The sequence below is a fragment of the Citrus clementina genome, unplaced genomic scaffold, assembly GCF_000493195.1.
Source record: "Citrus clementina cultivar Clemenules unplaced genomic scaffold, Citrus_clementina_v1.0 scaffold_3, whole genome shotgun sequence".
Taxonomy (NCBI): Eukaryota; Viridiplantae; Streptophyta; class Magnoliopsida; order Sapindales; family Rutaceae; genus Citrus; species Citrus x clementina.
The window spans coordinates 21,710,061-21,728,293 of record NW_006262339.1 but is presented as its reverse complement, the minus strand read 5'-3'; the positions used below and the strand labels follow the sequence as shown (position 1 = coordinate 21,728,293).

Genomic DNA, 18,233 nt, shown 5'->3' with positions numbered 1-18,233 from the left:
TTAGAAGGAAAAAAGCCTTCCAAAAATTTTTAAAATTTTTTTTTTTTTAAAAAAAAAAAAAATTTTTTTTTATATTTTTTTTAGGGCCCTTTTTAAACTTTGACATTTAACAAACCGATGGGTTTCTGGTGGATGTGCAGATGGGCCCAAGATGGTAGTGTGATAAGTGTCTCATCAGCATGATTAAGCATTTCAGTTATTCTTTCTTGCATACCTGAGATGACTAACTCTTCTCCAGTGGATGAGTCAGACGAACTGCCCAATGGTTTAAGGACTCTTGGGATGATGCCTAACACTTGGCTGCCTTTGATAAAAGCTGCTTCTGAGACCATTTTTGATAACCTTCGGTTACCTCCTCCATACACCAAGTGTAATTTTCTCGCTGCTATGCTGTGACCAAGATCTATGGCTGCCTCAACGAACTCTTTATGTTTGCCATATGTAAATCCAGAAAGCACACAAATGTTCTTGAATTGTCTATTTGGAGTAGCTGCCATTGGGATACTTCTCAAAAAATAATTTGTGAGTGCTTGACAAAAAAAATCACATTTAAGAGTCTTGGTGACAGTGGGTCACAGTTGTGTATGAAGTAACATGTCAGTGTCAAATAACGCGTAAAGCACATGGCTCGCGAGTCAAAAAGGAAACAGTAAAAAGGAAAAAAAAAACAAACAGTAATAAAATTATTAAAGACAATAATGCACACAATAAAATAATAGTGAAATAAAATAACAGTAAAGTAAAAGGATATTTACAAGTAGTTGCGACTGTGGCTCACATCTTCCTCTGGCTTTACGTCCAGAAACGGCTTGAACGCCCTCTATGGGTCGAGGATAGGCTTCCTATCCAGTTTTCTTATAAACTGGCAAACAGAGTCGTTTATAGTCAGATTCCCGAGACTATATCGTGCATGCTCTTTCTGGAATAATGACCATAACTGGAGAATCGCTCCTTGCACATATCCACTGGGATGCGTTTCAAGAGACAAAAGGATATCATCCAATGACTCCTTATTCAAGTCATCCCTAATGAATTGAATCTTATCTTCCCTGTTATCAGACACCATTCCTAAAGAACATGGGTTTTTATTGCAACTCATTCTGGCACACTTATGACAAGCAACAGAAATTCTTCGCGCTCGTCGTTTTCTTACATAATTTCCTTTACCACAACCAGGCATGTATGCAATAAATTTTGGAGGTAACTCACCTGCCGATCGTACTTTCGCCTCAATTAACCAACGGATATCAGCAGGTATGTTATTCCTCATGAGCAATCGCATGCGTTCGGACCGAGCTTTATAGATCGTAAGGAGGGCATTTTGAGGAAGTGAAGGGAATTGCTTGTGAAGCTTTGCTAGAATCTCGTTTCTGTCCATACCTTCACCTCAGAATATCAGTTATTTTAGGAAACTGAAGTAACCGACTTGATTGTCACGGAGTACCGTTATCCGCCACTTCACCGGGGTAACAAACTAAGCACACAAATAGAAAAACAAATTAAAACACACAAAGATTAAATCGTCCTCTTATGAATTATTGAATTTAACCTCAAGCTCCAACTGATGTCGTAAACACTTCTCTCAATGTCTCTGAGTTGGCTTTCTAAACCCTCAACATAGGCTACTAACGCTGGTGGCTGTAGAGCCCAAATGCGATGTGTTTTACAAAATTGAATCTGCCTTTTGAGATGAGTTTTGACACGTTGAAGTGGTTTAAGAATGTTCAGGAGGAACGGTCTAAGTAAGGTACTCATGATTAAAAATGATAAGAGAAAACTTAATAGTTAAACAAACACACTTATGCAAAAATAATTTCAATTAGCAAAAGAATAATATAAAGAAAGAAAAAAAAAATCAAATCACCGAAAAAAAAATCAATTCAAATTTGGTGGGTCACTCAAATTTATTTCGATGTCTTCTCCATGTGGTTGGTATTCTAGATATGGTTTTAATCTTTGACCATTAACTTTAAACGTGACACCGTTCTTTGGATCCTTAATTTCAATTGCCCCATGTGGGAAAACAGTATGAACAATAAATGGGCCAGACCAACGAGAGCGTAACTTACCTGGGAATAGGTGCAAGCGAGAATTGAATAAAAGCACTTTCTGACCTGGAGTGAACGATTTTCTCATAATTTGCTTATCATGGAAGACTTTCATTCGTTGCTTGTAAATCTTGGCATTTTCGTATGCATCGTTGCGAATTTCTTCAAGTTCTGCCAGCTGTAATCTTCTTTCTGAGCTGGCTTGCTGCATGTCAAAATTAAATTTCTTGATGGCCCAATATGCACGATGCTCGAGTTCCACAGGTAGGTGGCAAGCTTTTCCATACACTAGCCTGTAGGGTGACATCCCAATCGGGGTCTTGAAAGCCGTTTTATATGGCCATAGTACATCATCAAGTCTTAATGACCAATCTTTCCTGTCTGGCCTCACCGTTTTTTCTAATATGTGCTTTATTTCTCGATTGGATATCTCAACTTGGCCACTGGTTTGCGGATGATATGGGGTTGCCACTTTGTGTGTGATTGAATACTTTGTCAAAAGAGCTTTGAATGCTTTGTTACAAAAGTGGGCACCACCATCACTGATTATCGCTCGAGGGAATCCAAAGCGTGAAACAATGTTGCTTTTCAAAAATGCTATCACCACCTTGTGATCATTGGTCCTACGTGGAATTGCTTCTACCCATTTCGATACGTAGTCAACAGCAACCAATATGTATTGATGGCCAATAGAAACCACATTGTAAAACTTTAGTTGTTGTTTTCTTAGCACTGAAATGGCCTCCACAAGCTTGTTCATGGCAGAATGAAAGAATATTCTGAATTTCATTTTCTGGGACACATCGTCTAACAATTTGATCAGCACAATACTTGAACAAATACGGGTCATCCCAAAAGAAATTCTTTATCTCTGCAAAGAATTTAGCCTTGTCTTGCTTGGTCCAATGCTCTGGAAGTTTACCTGTAACAAGATAATTAACTATATCAGCATACCAAGGTAATACTTCCACACTCATTAATTGTTCATCTAGAAATGACTCATTCAAAATTAATGGCTCTGTAATTGTGTCAAAATAGAGACGAGAGAGGTGGTCCGCCACAATATTTTCTGTCCCTTTCTTATCTTTGAATTCTAAGTCAAATTCCTGCAAAAGTAACACCCAACGAATTAGTCTAGCTTTTGCATCTTTCTTTGTGAGAAGATATTTAAGAGCAGCATGATCCGTGAATATAATTATTTTACAACCAATGAGATAGGATCGAAATTTTTCCAATGCAAACACTACTGCTAGCATTTCTTTTTCAGTAGTTGAATAGTTCAACTGTGCATCATTTAATGTCATACTAGTATAGTAAATAACATGAGGAATTCGATCAACTCTTTGTCCTAAAACTGCTCCTACTGCATAATCAGATGCATCACACATGAGCTCAAATGGTAAGCTCCAGTTTGGGGGCTGAATGATGGGTGATGATGTCAACAACTGCTTTAGTTTTTCAAATGCCACAAGACATGAATCATCCAAGATAAAAAGTAAATCCTTAGCAAGTAAATTGCATAAGGGTCTAGAAACTTTGCTAAAATCTTTAATGAAACGTCTATAGAAACCAACATGCCCAAGGAAAGATCTTACTTCTCTGACTGTTTTAGGTGGAGGAAGATTAGAAATGAGATCTACCTTAGCTTTGTCAACCTCAATACCTTTGCTTGAAATGATATGACCGAGAACAATACCTTGTTTTACCATAAAATGGCACTTCTCCCAATTTAAGACTAAGTTCTTCTTGACACATCTCTGCAGAACTAGTGTTAGATGATGTAAACATTGATCAAATGAGTCACCAAAGACAGAAAAATCATTCATAAAGACTTCAAGGAATCGTTCAACCATATCAGAAAAAATGCTCAACATGCATCGTTGAAATGTAGCAGGTGCATTACATAATCCAAATGGCATTCTCTTATATGCAAATGTGCCAGAAGGGCAAGTGAAAGTAGTTTTCTCTTAATCTTTTGGTGCTATGGGAATCTGATTATATCCTGAGTAGCCATCTATAAAGCAATAAAACTCATGGCCTGCCAATCTATCAAGCATTTGATCAATAAATGGTAAAGGAAAATGGTCTTTACGTGTGACAGAATTCAACTTCCTATAATCAATGCATACACGCCATCATGTAGTCACTCTAGTGGGTATCAATTCATTATCGGCATTGGTAACTACAGTGACTCCTGACTTTTTGGGGACAACTTGCATAGGACTGACCCATGAACTATCAGAAATGGGGTAAATGATACTTGCGTCTAATAGCTTAAGGACTTCTGTTCTAACAACTTCTTTCATATTAGGATTTAACCGACGTTGCATTTCCCTAGTAGATTTAGCATTTTCATCAAGGTGAATGTAATACATGCAGTCTACTGGGTTTATACCTTTAATGTCTGCTATGGTCCATCCTAATGCTCCTTTGTGCTATTTTAAAACATCCAACAACTTACCTTTTTGTTCGTCATTGAGGGATGATGAGATGATTACCGGCAGAGTGCTTTCTTCTCCCAAAAATGCATATTCCAGAGTGTTGGGCAATGGTTTGAGCTCGAGTTTCGGTAGTGATTCTGATGATGGGATGAGTTTCTTTTCTGATGGTGCTAGTTGTTCAATTCTTGACTTCCATTTATTAGTGTCCATGGATGGTGCTGAGTCAAGTAGGGCATTGACCTCATCGACTGATCTGTCAATATCAAAATCCAAACCAAAGTGAGTTAAACATGTTTGTAAAGGATCATCACTAAGGTTTGAAAAAAAAGTGTCATCAACTAATGCTTCAATTAAATCCACATCAACAATTCCATCATCTGCATTGTGAGGTTGTTTGGCAATGTTGAAGATGTTCAGCTCCATAGTCATGTTGCCAAAGGACAACTGCATATTTCCAGTCCTGCATTGAATGGAAGCATCCGCAGTTGCCAAGAAAGGTCGGCCTAGGATAATGGGGATGTGCTTCCTTGAATCCTGTATTGGTTGAGTGTCAATTACAATGAAATCAACAGGAAAATAAACCTTGTCTACCTGGATAAGCACGTCCTCCACAATGCCACGAGGTATTTTCGTGGACCGATCTGCAAGTTGTAACACCACTGGAGTTGGGTGTAATTCTCCAAGTCCAAGTTTCACGAAAACTGAATAAGGCAACAGATTTACACTAGCTCCTAAATCCAACAAAGCATTCTCAATTGTGTGGTTCCCTATACTACATGAGATAGTGGGGGAGCCTGGGTCTTTTGCATTTTAAAGGAATTTTATGTTGAAGTATAGAACTAACGTTTTCTGTTAAAAATGCCTTCTTTTGAACATGCATATTTCTCTTTTTAGTACAAAGGTCTTTAAGAAACTTGGCATAAGATAGAACTTGTTTAATAGCATCAAGCAAAGGGATGTTAACACTTACCTGTTTGAAGATTTCAAGAATCTCACCTATGGATTTTTCCTTTTTGCCTTTCGCTAACCTCTGAGGAAATGGAGCTTTCGGAACGTATTCTCGTGGGTTGGTTTCTTCTTTCTCCTCCTGTGATGAGTCCTCAACATTCACAGGTACAATTTGATTTTCTTTTGTCACCGGCATCTCTACTTTGTTGTCGACTTCTTTTCCTTTTCGCAAGGTCATGACTGTTTTGACCTCTCCATGCTGCTGTGGTGAACTGGTACTTGCTTCATGCACTCCTTTAGGATTAGGCACTGGTTGACTTGGAAACTTGCCTTTCTCAACAGTCATTGCCAAGGTCTGAACTGAAGAAGCAAGTTGTCCCATCATCTTCTCGAGGCTTAAAACTGATTGGGCTTGTGAGTTGAAGCCCGCTCTCAACTCATTTCGTAGTCCATCAATGGTGCGGTTCTGTTGCTCAATCGTAGAGTGAGTAAGATTCTTAAGATTCTGGAATGAATCCTCCCATGGTCTGGGCTGAGTGTAGTTCTGGTTCTGATTGTATGGTCTAAATGGGGGCTGAAAGGCTTGAGGATTTTGAGGAATTGGTTGCATTGGTAGAGCTGGAGCTGCTGGTCCATTCTGTTGGAGTCCTTGAGACCATGAAAAATTGGGGTGGTCTCTCCATCCAGGTTTATATGTGTTGGAGTATGGGTTGTAATTTGATGGCTTTCTCATTACACCTATGGCATTGGCTTGATATGAGTATGAGTCATGGTCATGTGGTTCTGTTGATTTAGCAGTCGATAACGATGCTATTTGTCGAGCAAGACCTTCAACCATCTCCTTGACTTCTTTGATTCCTGAAGTTGACTCGCCAATGTGAACCTCATTTACTCCCTTAATTCTTCTAGTATTCCTGAGTGATCGACTCCGTTGTTGGGAATTATCCGCTTGTCGCTAGAAGAATTCCCAAATCTCTGATGCACTTTTTGACATTAGCTCTCCTCCACTTGTTGCCATTAGCCATTCTTGCACATTCGGCAATAATCCCTCCAAAAAGTATTGGCATTGGTGCCATTTCTCGTACCCATGATGTAGACACTTCAAGAGTAGCCCATTGAATCGCTCCCAAGTTTCAAAAAATTGCTCGTCTTCTCTCTGTGTAAACTCTGAAATTTCCCTGCGAATAGCATTGGTTTTATGCACTGGGAAATATTTATTCAAAAATTTTGTTACCATTTGTTCCCATGATGAAATGCTATTAGCAGGCAATGTATTAAGCCATGAATGAGCTCTATCTTTTAAAGAAAATGGGAATAATCTGAGTTTAACATCATCGTCTGAAAAATTCTCGTATTTAAAAGTTTGACAAATAGCATGAAAATCATTCAGATGATTATATGGGTCCTCATTTTCTAAGCCATAGAATGTGGGGAGACAATTTAGCACACTAGGTTTTAGTTCAAAGCTCCTAGCAGCTACATTTGGGTATCTTATGCATGATGTGCTCAAATTGGCTAAAGGACTGAAGTAGTCCTTAAATGGCCTCTCCTGTAGTTGCAAATCCATTTCAAATTTATTTTTAATGTGCTTTTGTGTGCGAAGTGTTTTTTCTAGTTCAAGGTCTATAGGTTCAAGATTAGGTAATAATGACCTACGACCATGCATGCAAAACAAATAAAATGAAAATAAATATGGGAACAAAACAAATAAAAATAAATAAGAGGGAGAAATTACGATACTAACCTTATTGCGCTATTAAAACATTTCTATAAAAATACACAAAAATAAATACGTGAAATAAATTAACTAAAAATAAATTAATAAGATAAACAAAAAAAATTCAAAGAAAAATAAATTGAAAATTAAATTACAGAATTTTAAAGAAGAGAGAAAATAAATATAAAAAAAATTCTTAGCTCAAAATGTAAATTTACTCTTTTTTTCTTTTTTTTTTAATAAAAAAAATTACAAGAAAACAATTAAAAGAAATTATTCACAAAAATTAATTCTATGAATTAAAATTACTTACCTCCCCGGCAACGGCGCCAAAAACTTGTTGTGCAAATTTTAATGTACTCGCAAGCGCACGAATCTATTGTAGTATAGATCAATGGTGATGAGTGTCGATCCCACGAGGAGGTGGATTTTAATTATATGTAGAATTAATTTTGTAAATGGGTGGTTGACATTGTGGTGGAAGTGATTTAAATTATCCTAAAATTAGAATTGAGATGGCGATAATAAATTCTAAAATTGGAATTGCAATGACGAGAATAAATTGAAGCGAATCCTATTGAAATGACGTACTTGGGTATCTGGATCCGTATCAACATGCATCATGGGCTAAATATTCCTTATTAATACCAATTAAATCATGAGGGGGAACCCACACCTCATGAACCACGCTTTAATCAATATGGTACTAAGAGCTTATCGTGCCAAATAATAATAACCTTGTACTAGAGGGCCGGTGAAACCAAGGCGGTACTAGACAAGATTAGTATTATTTGTCGACGAGAAGTCAAAACATCCACAAAAACTAGAGGGGAAGAGAAAATAAATTTACCAAATAAAGCCCATGACACATGTTGAGACTTCACCTTCAACCCAAGCTTGAAAGAAAATTAGCCACTCATAATTGAACTAGGGGCAAAATGGGAATTTATTAAAATACGTAGAAAATACAAGATGGAAAGGAATTACAGAAAATGGATCCCAAAAATGAATTTAGAGATATCAAATTAGGGGGGGAGGCCCTTTTTTTATAGATACATTGAGTAAATTGTGGCCATCGGATTAAAAACAGTTTGGACGCTCAGGATTTCGCCACGTCATCAGTCAACAGTACGCGTGAACAGTATGCGGTTTGACCACGCGGATGAACAGTAACACGGTTTGACCCGGGTGAACAGTGACACGGTTTGGTTGAAAATAATCCTGTGTAATGCATGTACCGTACGCGAGATTTTTGGTCCACTGATATGCTGCCACGTCATCAATCAACAGTGCATAAGAATTTTAGTCCAACAGGATCGTGACACCTCATCAGTCAATGCCACATCATCAATCAATGCCACGTCATCGATCCGTCTATGTGAACAGTGTCGTGAACAGTAACATAGACAGTACCGTATATGTGAATAGTACCGTACATGTGAACAGCGCTATTTTTCCTTTTATGCTCCTCCTAAGGTTTTCGACCATCCTGAGTTCAAAAGTGATGTCTGTTTTGCCATTTGATCTCTCGTTTATTGTGAAATGACTATAATGCCCCTAAAATACATAAAATACTTAATTAAAATAAAACACACATAATTAAATTACAAGAAGCTAAAACACATAAAAGTAAAGGTTGTTAGTAAGACTTGAAATATAAAATGACGGTTTTCTCCTTTATAAATATGCATTTTCTAACACTCAACATTTGACACAATCTAAATCTAACCATACTCCATCGTGATTGATTGGTCTTTCTCTACATTCTCCTGGAGTTTTATATTCCTTTTTTGGTTTGTTAATTTTAAAATTTTGAACTTGTGGGTTTTCATGAGTTGGTATTTCTTCCCTAACATAGGAAGCTCTAATACTAGTTTCTCCTCTTTCAAAGACCCTTGGTTTTGATTCGTTCATTTTTAGATGTTATATTTTATTTTCAATATCTTTTAAATTAATAAATACATCTTCTTCTTCTTCTTTTGATTCAGATTCTTCATCAGATATTTCTCGATTAAATAGTTCTTTTAATCCATTGTCTATATTTTCACGTAGCATTCTTAGATTTATCAATTTTTTATCTTCCTTTATTTTGTTAAATATTGGTTTAGATATTGTTATCATTTCTTTATCTTTCTTTTCATTGTAGTAAATTATGGTATCTTGCAAAATTTTATTTTGTTCTTGAATTACTATGAGTAATTCCTCCATATTGTTATCAATCTTTTGTATTTCAATCCTTTTGTAATTTTCCATTTATACTTATTGCAAATTTATTACCAAGTTGTTCAATAATTTTTTCAATTTTATGTAATTGAATTTCTATTTTATTTAATTTATCTTCAATTGAATTTTTGTTCATAACATTAATGATTTCTTGTTTCAATCTATCTTGATCTTCAATGTTGAAGTATTTTATCAATTGTTTGGCTGAATCAAACTCTTCACTCATTTTTTCTTCTATCATTTTAACTTGTTTTATATTTCCAGCATTGAAGCTTTTAATCTCAAGTATTTCATTTATACTTTCGATATCATTTATGGTTAAATTAGAGTTGCCTAATTTATTTAATAGATATAAGGAAATCCAGTTCAACTAATTAGTTCCCCACATATCAGAATCATTTACTAGATCAAATGGTTGAAATCTTCCATAAGTAAATCCTCTATGCCTATAGCTAGAAGGTGGAAATTTATTGATTTTTATGTTTTGTGAAATTATCAATAGTTCTGGTAATTTATTACTAGTGCCATCTACAGAATATTTCATTAAATTGTAACTATTTCATTAAATTGTAACAAGTATTTATGACATATAATGTCTCTATATCCTTTGGAATATTGTTTTCCTCTAATCCTTTATGTATATAGCATAGTTTATACATAATTAAATCTTTATATCCTATAAGCATGTTGCTAGAAGGATAATATTTACCACGGATCCTTTTATTATTCCAATTATATTCATCTCTTTGTTTAATATTTAAGAATCCATTATAATCAATTATAAGTTCATTTATATAATCCACAACAGAATTAATATTCCATTGTTTCCATGAAAAATTATTTTTATATACTTCTCTCCTAATTCTAAATTGGAGAATAGGATCAATGTTTAAATCTCTATTTTTTATAATAATGAGTTCTCCAATCCTAAATTCAAGAGCTCTGTGTAGATAAAATTGTTCTAATTGTTTATCATCTAATGTATTAATCTCTGAATAATAATATTGTTTATATTTTGTTATGTTATCTTTAATTGTATTACTATCTATAATTAGATTATATCCTCCATTATTAATGAAATAAATAATTGTTTCTTCCATTTTTATATTTTAAACCAAAAACTTGGCTCTGATACCATTTCGCAGAAAAATCAACCCAAAATCCAAATAAATCCAAATAAGGATGTATATGATTAATTTTTAAGATTTTTTTAAAAATTTTTAATTATCTTTTCTCAAAACTCACCGTTTTGTACTATCTTTTATGCAATCTTTTGTGAGAATGTCTGTTTCCAAACTCAATAGGTGAAGTGGCATTTTCTAGCGTGTAAGAATTGAACTACGGGGACTACAACACCGGCAAACATGCAACAAGATCGAGAAGGCAGGAATCGGGATGCTGATCAGACACTCCGGGCAGGAATCAGGATCCGAGTAAAGAATTTCGAGTTGATGGATTCTCTTTACAAGGCTGCAGTAGAAGGCCATATCGATCAATTCAGAGCACACGCAACGATCCTTGATCAAATATTGACACCCAAGGAGAACACAATCCTCCATATTCACATCACCACCCGACCTCCAACAACAAAGCTTAACAGCTTCTGGAAGATCGGTCTTAACAGGAAATCTGCAGAGGACGAAGGCAATTTTGTGAGAAAGATTCTGGACACGTGTCCTGATCTACTGTGGAAAGCCAATACCAAAGGGGAAACTCTGCTGCACATCGCCGCCAGGCACGGGCATGCTGATATAGCGAAGGATCTAATTGATGAATGCAAAAAGCCTCACCAGAACGACCCAGAGAAATGTGCTGAAGCTGCAAGGATGATGCTGCTAGCGGCGACGAATGAATCCAAAGACACAGCCTTGCACGAGGCTGTGCGGCATAATCAAATTGACGTGGTGAAGCTGTTGACCAAAGAGGATCCCAGGGTACCGTATGATGCCAATGAAGCCGGCGAGACTCCCTTGTACTTGGCTGCGGAGAGGGGATACAAAGATGTTATGAAAGACATTTTATCGACTTGCAAATCACCAGCTGACCATGGACCAATGGGAAGAACGGCTTTACACGCAGCTGTATTTTGCGAAGATGAAGGTAAACCTACAATCACTATTATTATTTTAATAAACCTCGTCATGTGGAGAAATTTTATATATTAAGAAAAAGAGTAATCGGAATATTTATTAGGAGATAGAATGCGCCTTATCCTAACAACAAAACCTACAATTAATTTTATATTATATATATTTTTATTGTTGAAAGTTAATTTGTAATATAAGAAGAATTAGTTTCTAGAAATTTTTAAGATAAAATCTAAAGTTAGTTCACTTGAATTTAGAATTCAGTGGGCAACTGTAAAATATGCTTAAAAAAATTAGCCAAGTTATACTTGTCGGTGGCTATTTAAAAATGTGTGGTATAAATTAAAGTCAAGTAAATCGTGTGGTGGAAAAACAGGTTAGCAAAATGAGTGATCCTTGTGTGTTTGTCGGTTGGCACAGCCTATAAATACATGGCCATGTCGGCAATTATAGTAGTGAAGTCGAAAGCATAACCAAAAAGACCCAAATTAAAATTAATGCTCTCTCTCTATCAAAAATAAATAAATAAATAAATGCTCTCTCTTTAGTCAAATAATCTTAACTACAAGTATTTCCACCTCACTCATTCTAGCCCACTACCTTCCCCCGTTGCAAGTTTCCGTTATAAATCCGTTTGTATTTGAGGGCCTCTGTTTTAAAGACCAATTTATGTTATGACAAGTTTCCGTCAATACGTTCAATGAATATTTGTTTTACACTTTTAGATACCAAGCACACTCTCACTCAACCCCCAATTAGAACGTATCCTCTTGGACTTCAACCATGCGCCTTTCGCTTTCAGTGCAAGAAGCAAACTCACTGACTAGACTACGCATGGCGGATATAGTTGTGGGCTAGACTTTCTATGGACTACAATTTGACAAATTTAATCATCAATGTAATATTGCACGCAAATTTCACATTTTTATAAATTAACAGTCGTAGCACTTACACAATTTGAGAGCGTTTCTAATAATTCCTTCTTTGACAATTTGTGTTTTGTTGTTATTTTCTATAGAAATGACAAAAATGTTACTAGACTTTAAAAAGACTCTGACCAGCAAACCGGATCAGCAAGGATGGCTCCCACTTCACTTGGCTGCACACCTGGGATGCTATCAAGTTTTGAAGGAATTACTTAATGCTGATAAATCTGCAGCCTACAAAGTTAATAATGAAGGAAATATAGCTCTTCATCTTGCAGCTGGTAGAGGCAAAGTATATTCAATGCTAGAGCTTATACAGAGTTGTCCAAGTTGCTGTGAAATTACTGATAACGAAGGGTGGAATGTTTTTCACTTTGCCGTGTACAGCGAAAGTAGAAAGGCAGTCCAATTTCTCTTAAACAATCACTCTCTTGGAAACCTTGTAAACGAGAAAAATGACCAAGGAAAAACACCTCTCCTAGAACATGCTGCTTCTGGTTCTTATATGAAGTCTTTCATATGTCACCCTAAAGTGGATAAGCTGGCGTTCAACAATGAAAACCGTAATGCTATAGATACGATCATGTTGGACAAGTTTTATTTTTCTCCCAATGAGGTAAGGCAATTGATTCATCTATAAATAATTTCATTCGGTGCTAAAAGCTAATTTCTTTTGGCACAATAAATACATTATTGAAGGTGATAGTATTTTTTTTTTTGGGTCAGCTAATAACTGTTGGATAGGGATATTTCCACCCCAGTATTTTTATAAATCTACCTAACTTCCTGAAAATAATTATAATGAGTTCACAATATTCCTGAAAAATACAAATTAATATAAATTTTGTTTTATTATTTTATTATTATGATATAAAAAGATAAAATTACCCCATAGAACATGAGTTATTATATGTAATAATTTAGGTATTTAGTTTTGTAACTTATAATCTAATATTTTTAAATGAAACCTAATCATTATTTCACTACCCTTACATGCATATAAATAACATAAATTTGACATCCTAATAACTTACATGAGAATTGTGCTGTCAAGAAACTATGTTAGTTTAATTAAAAAATAATAATCACACTAATAAAGTAGAATTAGAAACAATGAGTTTGGTATAAATTAGAAAATATTGAAGTTGAAGTAAATTTTTGATAATTTTACTTTATAAGGGTAAAATAATCAATTTAAACTTATGTCAAAGCAATCTTTGTAATCAGGCATACTAAATAAATCTAAGTCACAAAATAATGAATTAACATAGATTTAATTAATTAATTTTCCAAATCTCTTCTTGATTTGAAAATTCTAAAAATAATGTGCAACTTTTATAATTATTTTTTGAAAATAGGGTGGATTCACAAAAAATGTGGGGTGGAGATATCATCACTTATAACTGTTTGTAAAATGAGTTCATGATTCTATCTAAAAAACCATATGCTTTATGTATATTGTTCACACCAAAGGGGGACGTTATATATTTTTCTCAAGCTAAATGATTAAAAAATGTCATGAACTCGAACAGATTAAAAAAAAATACTGCATTGAAATTTATATTTTTCTTATCTTTTACTTAATTTTCAGTTTATTAAAATGAATATTTTTATGAATTAATTTTTATATGAACAATGTTTTTTTTTCCTAAGTAACGTCTCAATATTTTTTTCTTCACAAGTACTAGGTAGCACTCGCTCATTATACGGTAAATTGTAAAATTAATAAAATTATTTATTATTTTATTTTACCATTTAATAGATGATGTCATATCACTTAAGATGATAGTAATTCAAATACTATTTAAGAAATATAGTATTACTCTTCTATTTACGTGCAGGGTTGCAGTCAGGTATGTGTTTAGCGTAAATTTTTTTTTTCAATTACCTATGCAAAAATTTTTATAAATTTTCCGTCTAAATATGATTTTTAATGAATTGACACTATAACTATTAACTATTACATTTTGACAGTTACCCATTTTTTCAAGTCTTTTTACCCTTAAATATTTATATTATCATTTTTGTCCCCCTAAATTTTAAATTCTGCTCCCCTGAGTGTGTGATGATCATTTTACCAATCGTTTCCTCTGCATGCTCGTGACTTTTGATGTGAACATGTGGATATCGTTTATATAAATTATTTAGGAAACTAGTTGTACCGTCGTTATAAATATTTCAACACATTGTCGCAGCTATTCTTCATATGGTGCTTGCTTAGACGAAACGGTTTCCGGGGTCGCCGACAGATAGAGGATGGAGGTGGGGAAATAATGGATAATGAAGGTAACATAGTGAGAAATAAGAGTGATTATAGAAAAGAAAGGAAAAAATTAATAGACAAGGCCTGAGAGGAAATTCTCAAGAAAGGAAAGGAAGGATATCTAGTCGTGGCTGGACTTATAGCCACTGTTACATTCACCGCAGGTATTACCATGCCCGGTGGTTACATTGATGAGAAGGGCCCAGACCAGGGGACAGCAGTTCTAACAAGAAGTAGAGCTTTCCAAGGATTTGTTATATCGAATAGCGCGGCGATGGTTTTCTCCAGCTGTGCGGTTTTTGCTCACCTTTTTGTGCCACTATTACCAGACAAGAGCTTCGAATTCTTGATATGGAATCTGGGCCAAGTACTTATAGTTGCTGCCATGGTTGCGATGGTGTTAGCATTCCTTTTAGGCGCATACGCAGTGCTATATTGCAGTGCCAAAGTACTTGCGGTTATTGCTTGTGTCATTGTTGGCTTCTTCTTTTCTGTCAATGTGTATTTCCTACCACTTGGGTTTTTGCTGAGACCGATGATCAGGATGATCTACAGTACCGTAAAAACGTTGATGTCTAGTCCAGACCAATTTACGTTCGTTCTCTGCGATGACTTGGGCACATCTTTTTGTGGCGAAAAAGGAACTCGGACGGGCTTAATAAATACTCTCTATTAACGGTTCGACACTAGAGAGCCGCATGCCTTTTACGGCTCTATTTGTGTTGTATTGAGCTGTTGTTCTACGCCTGTACGTGCGCTGCTGGAGAACTATCAACATTTTCTAGTATTCAGAAAGCACTGGGTGTCGCGTTTTTCATTCTGTCTTCATTAATTTGATCATTAGAAGAAAAGAGCACAATTTTCTCTTTTCTTTCTCCTCATTGGATCGAGACGTTTGTTGTAATTTTTAAGCTGGTCACCCATCATTGAATTGTTCCAGCTTCAGTACGCTTAATTTATTGAGTTTTGAAGTAACGATTTCCATAACAGTCTTAAAAGAGTTTTGAAGTAAAGGTTGTCATATTTTTTTTAAAATCAATTGGTGTTCAGAGAATCCTGCACCCATGTTTTGACATAATTGCCATCCACGATGCTATCACGCCGCTGACTATTGCTGCGGTGTCATACAACTTGACATAACCAGCATCCACAATACTAGCATTTCGTTGACTATTTATATGATGTCATCCCACGTATCAAATATATAATTAGACTCTGCTACCACTTAGTGGATCGAGGTGCTTGTTCCAACTTCCCAACAAGTCGCCCATTATTAAATTGCTCTAGCTTCAACACTATTTTGGTACCTCTTGTTGGATCGAGCTGCTTGTTGAAACTTCCCAACAAGTCACCTATTATTTAATTGCCCTAATTTCAACAAGTTTAACGTATAGAATTTTGTTGTAAAAGTTGCAGATTACTTTAAAAACCAATTAGTGGTCAGAGAACATACATTAAATCATTTAACTTCATTCCCTTCGTAGTCTTAAGGAAGGGGGCAGTTGAACCCTGTAATGCCAGCACTCCTCACAAGCCCTCTCTCGTTTTCGTCCTATGGTTCAAGATACTAATTGTTGGTGATATATCAAAAGAAGTTAAATGCTACATCAATCTCATGAAAAATCAAAAGTCAAATTCAAATAAATTCTAGCTAGCATTTTGAAAAAAGAATTAAACAATACTTATTGGATTGTCATATTTTTTAATTACAGAAATTTAGTGCATGAATGGTATTGGTAAAATAACTATTGCGGAAGTTATTTTTAACCAATTAATTATCTTTTGAATTTATGGTTAAACTTTAAGGTTTACACTTCAATGCAACTGTTACGATGAATTAAAATAATGAAAATTGATTAGTTCATCGACGCAAGAGAGGGAAGACGATTATTCTAAGGCAATAATCTATGTATTTTGGGCCCTCAAAGCAAGGCTGGGCACGGCCATGTGGGCCCGGCAGACATCTTTAGCAAAGTATATTTTCAGAATGTCTCTCATTTTTATTTTTATTTTTATTTTTATCATATATAGCAAAAAATATTTTTAGAACGTCTTTTATTTTTATTTTTAATTTTACTCTTAAAATATTTTATTACATGCGATCTCTCGATAGATATAGTGCATGGTAGTCGTAGCCTTGAGTTCATATATCTTTTATTAATTAGCTTGGAGAAAGTTCATTATCAAGCTGTTGGTCCAAGAGTTTCATTTAATAATAAGAATAACTGGAGCATATCACATATTGTACGTAATTAATGATTTATTGTACCTGCTTTAAGGTTTAATATTGGCGACAGAGTTTTACAGTTTTACCCAATGTTTTGGATTCGGGAAACGTTGTTGGAGCCACTAACTTTACTTTTAGCTTTAGATTTTTTTTTATAAATATTATATATAATACAACTAAAGCCAAATCTATCTATCTATATATTTATATAAAGTTGGGACTATAAGAAGTGATGTGGCATCACTATTTCTCATCTTTGTATATTCTCTATTATCTAATAAATAGAGAAATTTTCTTTTAGATTTGATATTTCATTTTCTCATAATTAATTTGACTGTTATTACACAATCAATATGTAACAGTTCATCAAAAGACCCACTATCTTCTCTAATTGAAATCTTCTTGATCATAAATTAAGAAATAATTTATAAACAGTTTTAATCACTCTTCTCATCTGCCTCACCTTAATTTATAAATAGCAACAAAAAATATGATATCCCACGTAAACATAAACACAATATAAAAGAACATATATAAAATAGTAATGGCCCTAAAACATGTATTTTTCATTTTGAACCTCACTTGCTTGATCATGACAAATATTGCAAATGTAATCAGCAGGAATGATCGTCTCAACAACAATATGAAACCAAGCTACGATCTTACAACAAGAGTTGAAGATAGCGGAGGCCTAACGAAGTGCTGGAACGCGTTAATGGAGCTGAAATCATGCTCAAATGAGATTGTTATATTCTTCCTTAACAACAAGGCTGATATTGGCCCTTATCGTTGCCGCGCTATTGATATCATCACCCGTAATTGTTGGCCTGCAATGCTCACCTCTCTTGGATTCACTGCCGAAGAAGGGAACATACTAAGAGGCTACTGTGATGCATCTTCTGCTCCTTCTCCAGGTGGTCTCGTGGTGATATATCATCCTCAAGTTTCCAAGGTTTTGGCTTAGACAAGGTGCATCTATGGCACTTTTATTTCCGTGGTGTTAATTTAACTAATGCAATTTTAAATAATTAAAAAAGTCTTTTTGGTTTTAACTTTGTTTTATTTTTTTCATGTTTTTTTTAAAGTCTTGCCTCTTAATCGAATAACATAAATCATTAAAAGTAGAATAAGGAAAAAATGATAATACTAAATTCTTTTTTCAAAGCCGCGCGAAGTGCGGTTCTTATAGTCTTATAAGAAAATAATTATATTCATCTTTTACTATAATACTAAAAACAATACATCAAAAAAAGAATGTAACAGACAAATTAACAAAATATATTAATATTTTGTTTCACTTTAATGTGTCAAAGAATGGGACCATTGGTGTAACTTTAATTTCGCCCGAGTCTT

General features: G+C 34.7%; 2 protein-coding genes and 1 non-coding gene across 3 annotated transcripts; all 3 read left to right on the top strand.

Moving 5' to 3' along the window:
• The first annotated feature begins 6,519 nt into the window (after positions 1 to 6,519).
• Positions 6,520 to 6,623, top strand: LOC112100517. Its single transcript, XR_002906885.1, has one exon. It is a non-coding gene; the product is annotated as a small nucleolar RNA R71 (small nucleolar RNA).
• Positions 6,624 to 10,651: 4,028 nt separating this feature from the next.
• On the top strand, positions 10,652 to 15,505 carry LOC18046704 (protein ACCELERATED CELL DEATH 6). The gene is made up of 4 exons (XM_024189801.1): positions 10,652 to 11,477; positions 12,483 to 13,006; positions 14,586 to 14,676; positions 14,818 to 15,505. Exons 1-4 carry the CDS (start codon positions 10,742 to 10,744, stop codon positions 15,327 to 15,329), a joined length of 1,863 nt encoding a protein of 620 aa, XP_024045569.1. The 5' UTR covers positions 10,652 to 10,741; the 3' UTR covers positions 15,330 to 15,505.
• Positions 15,506 to 17,424: 1,919 nt separating this feature from the next.
• LOC112100405 (egg cell-secreted protein 1.4-like) lies at positions 17,425 to 17,844 on the top strand. The gene has a single exon (XM_024189913.1). It carries the CDS (start codon positions 17,425 to 17,427, stop codon positions 17,842 to 17,844), a length of 420 nt encoding a protein of 139 aa, XP_024045681.1.
• The last annotated feature ends 389 nt before the right edge of the window (positions 17,845 to 18,233 follow it).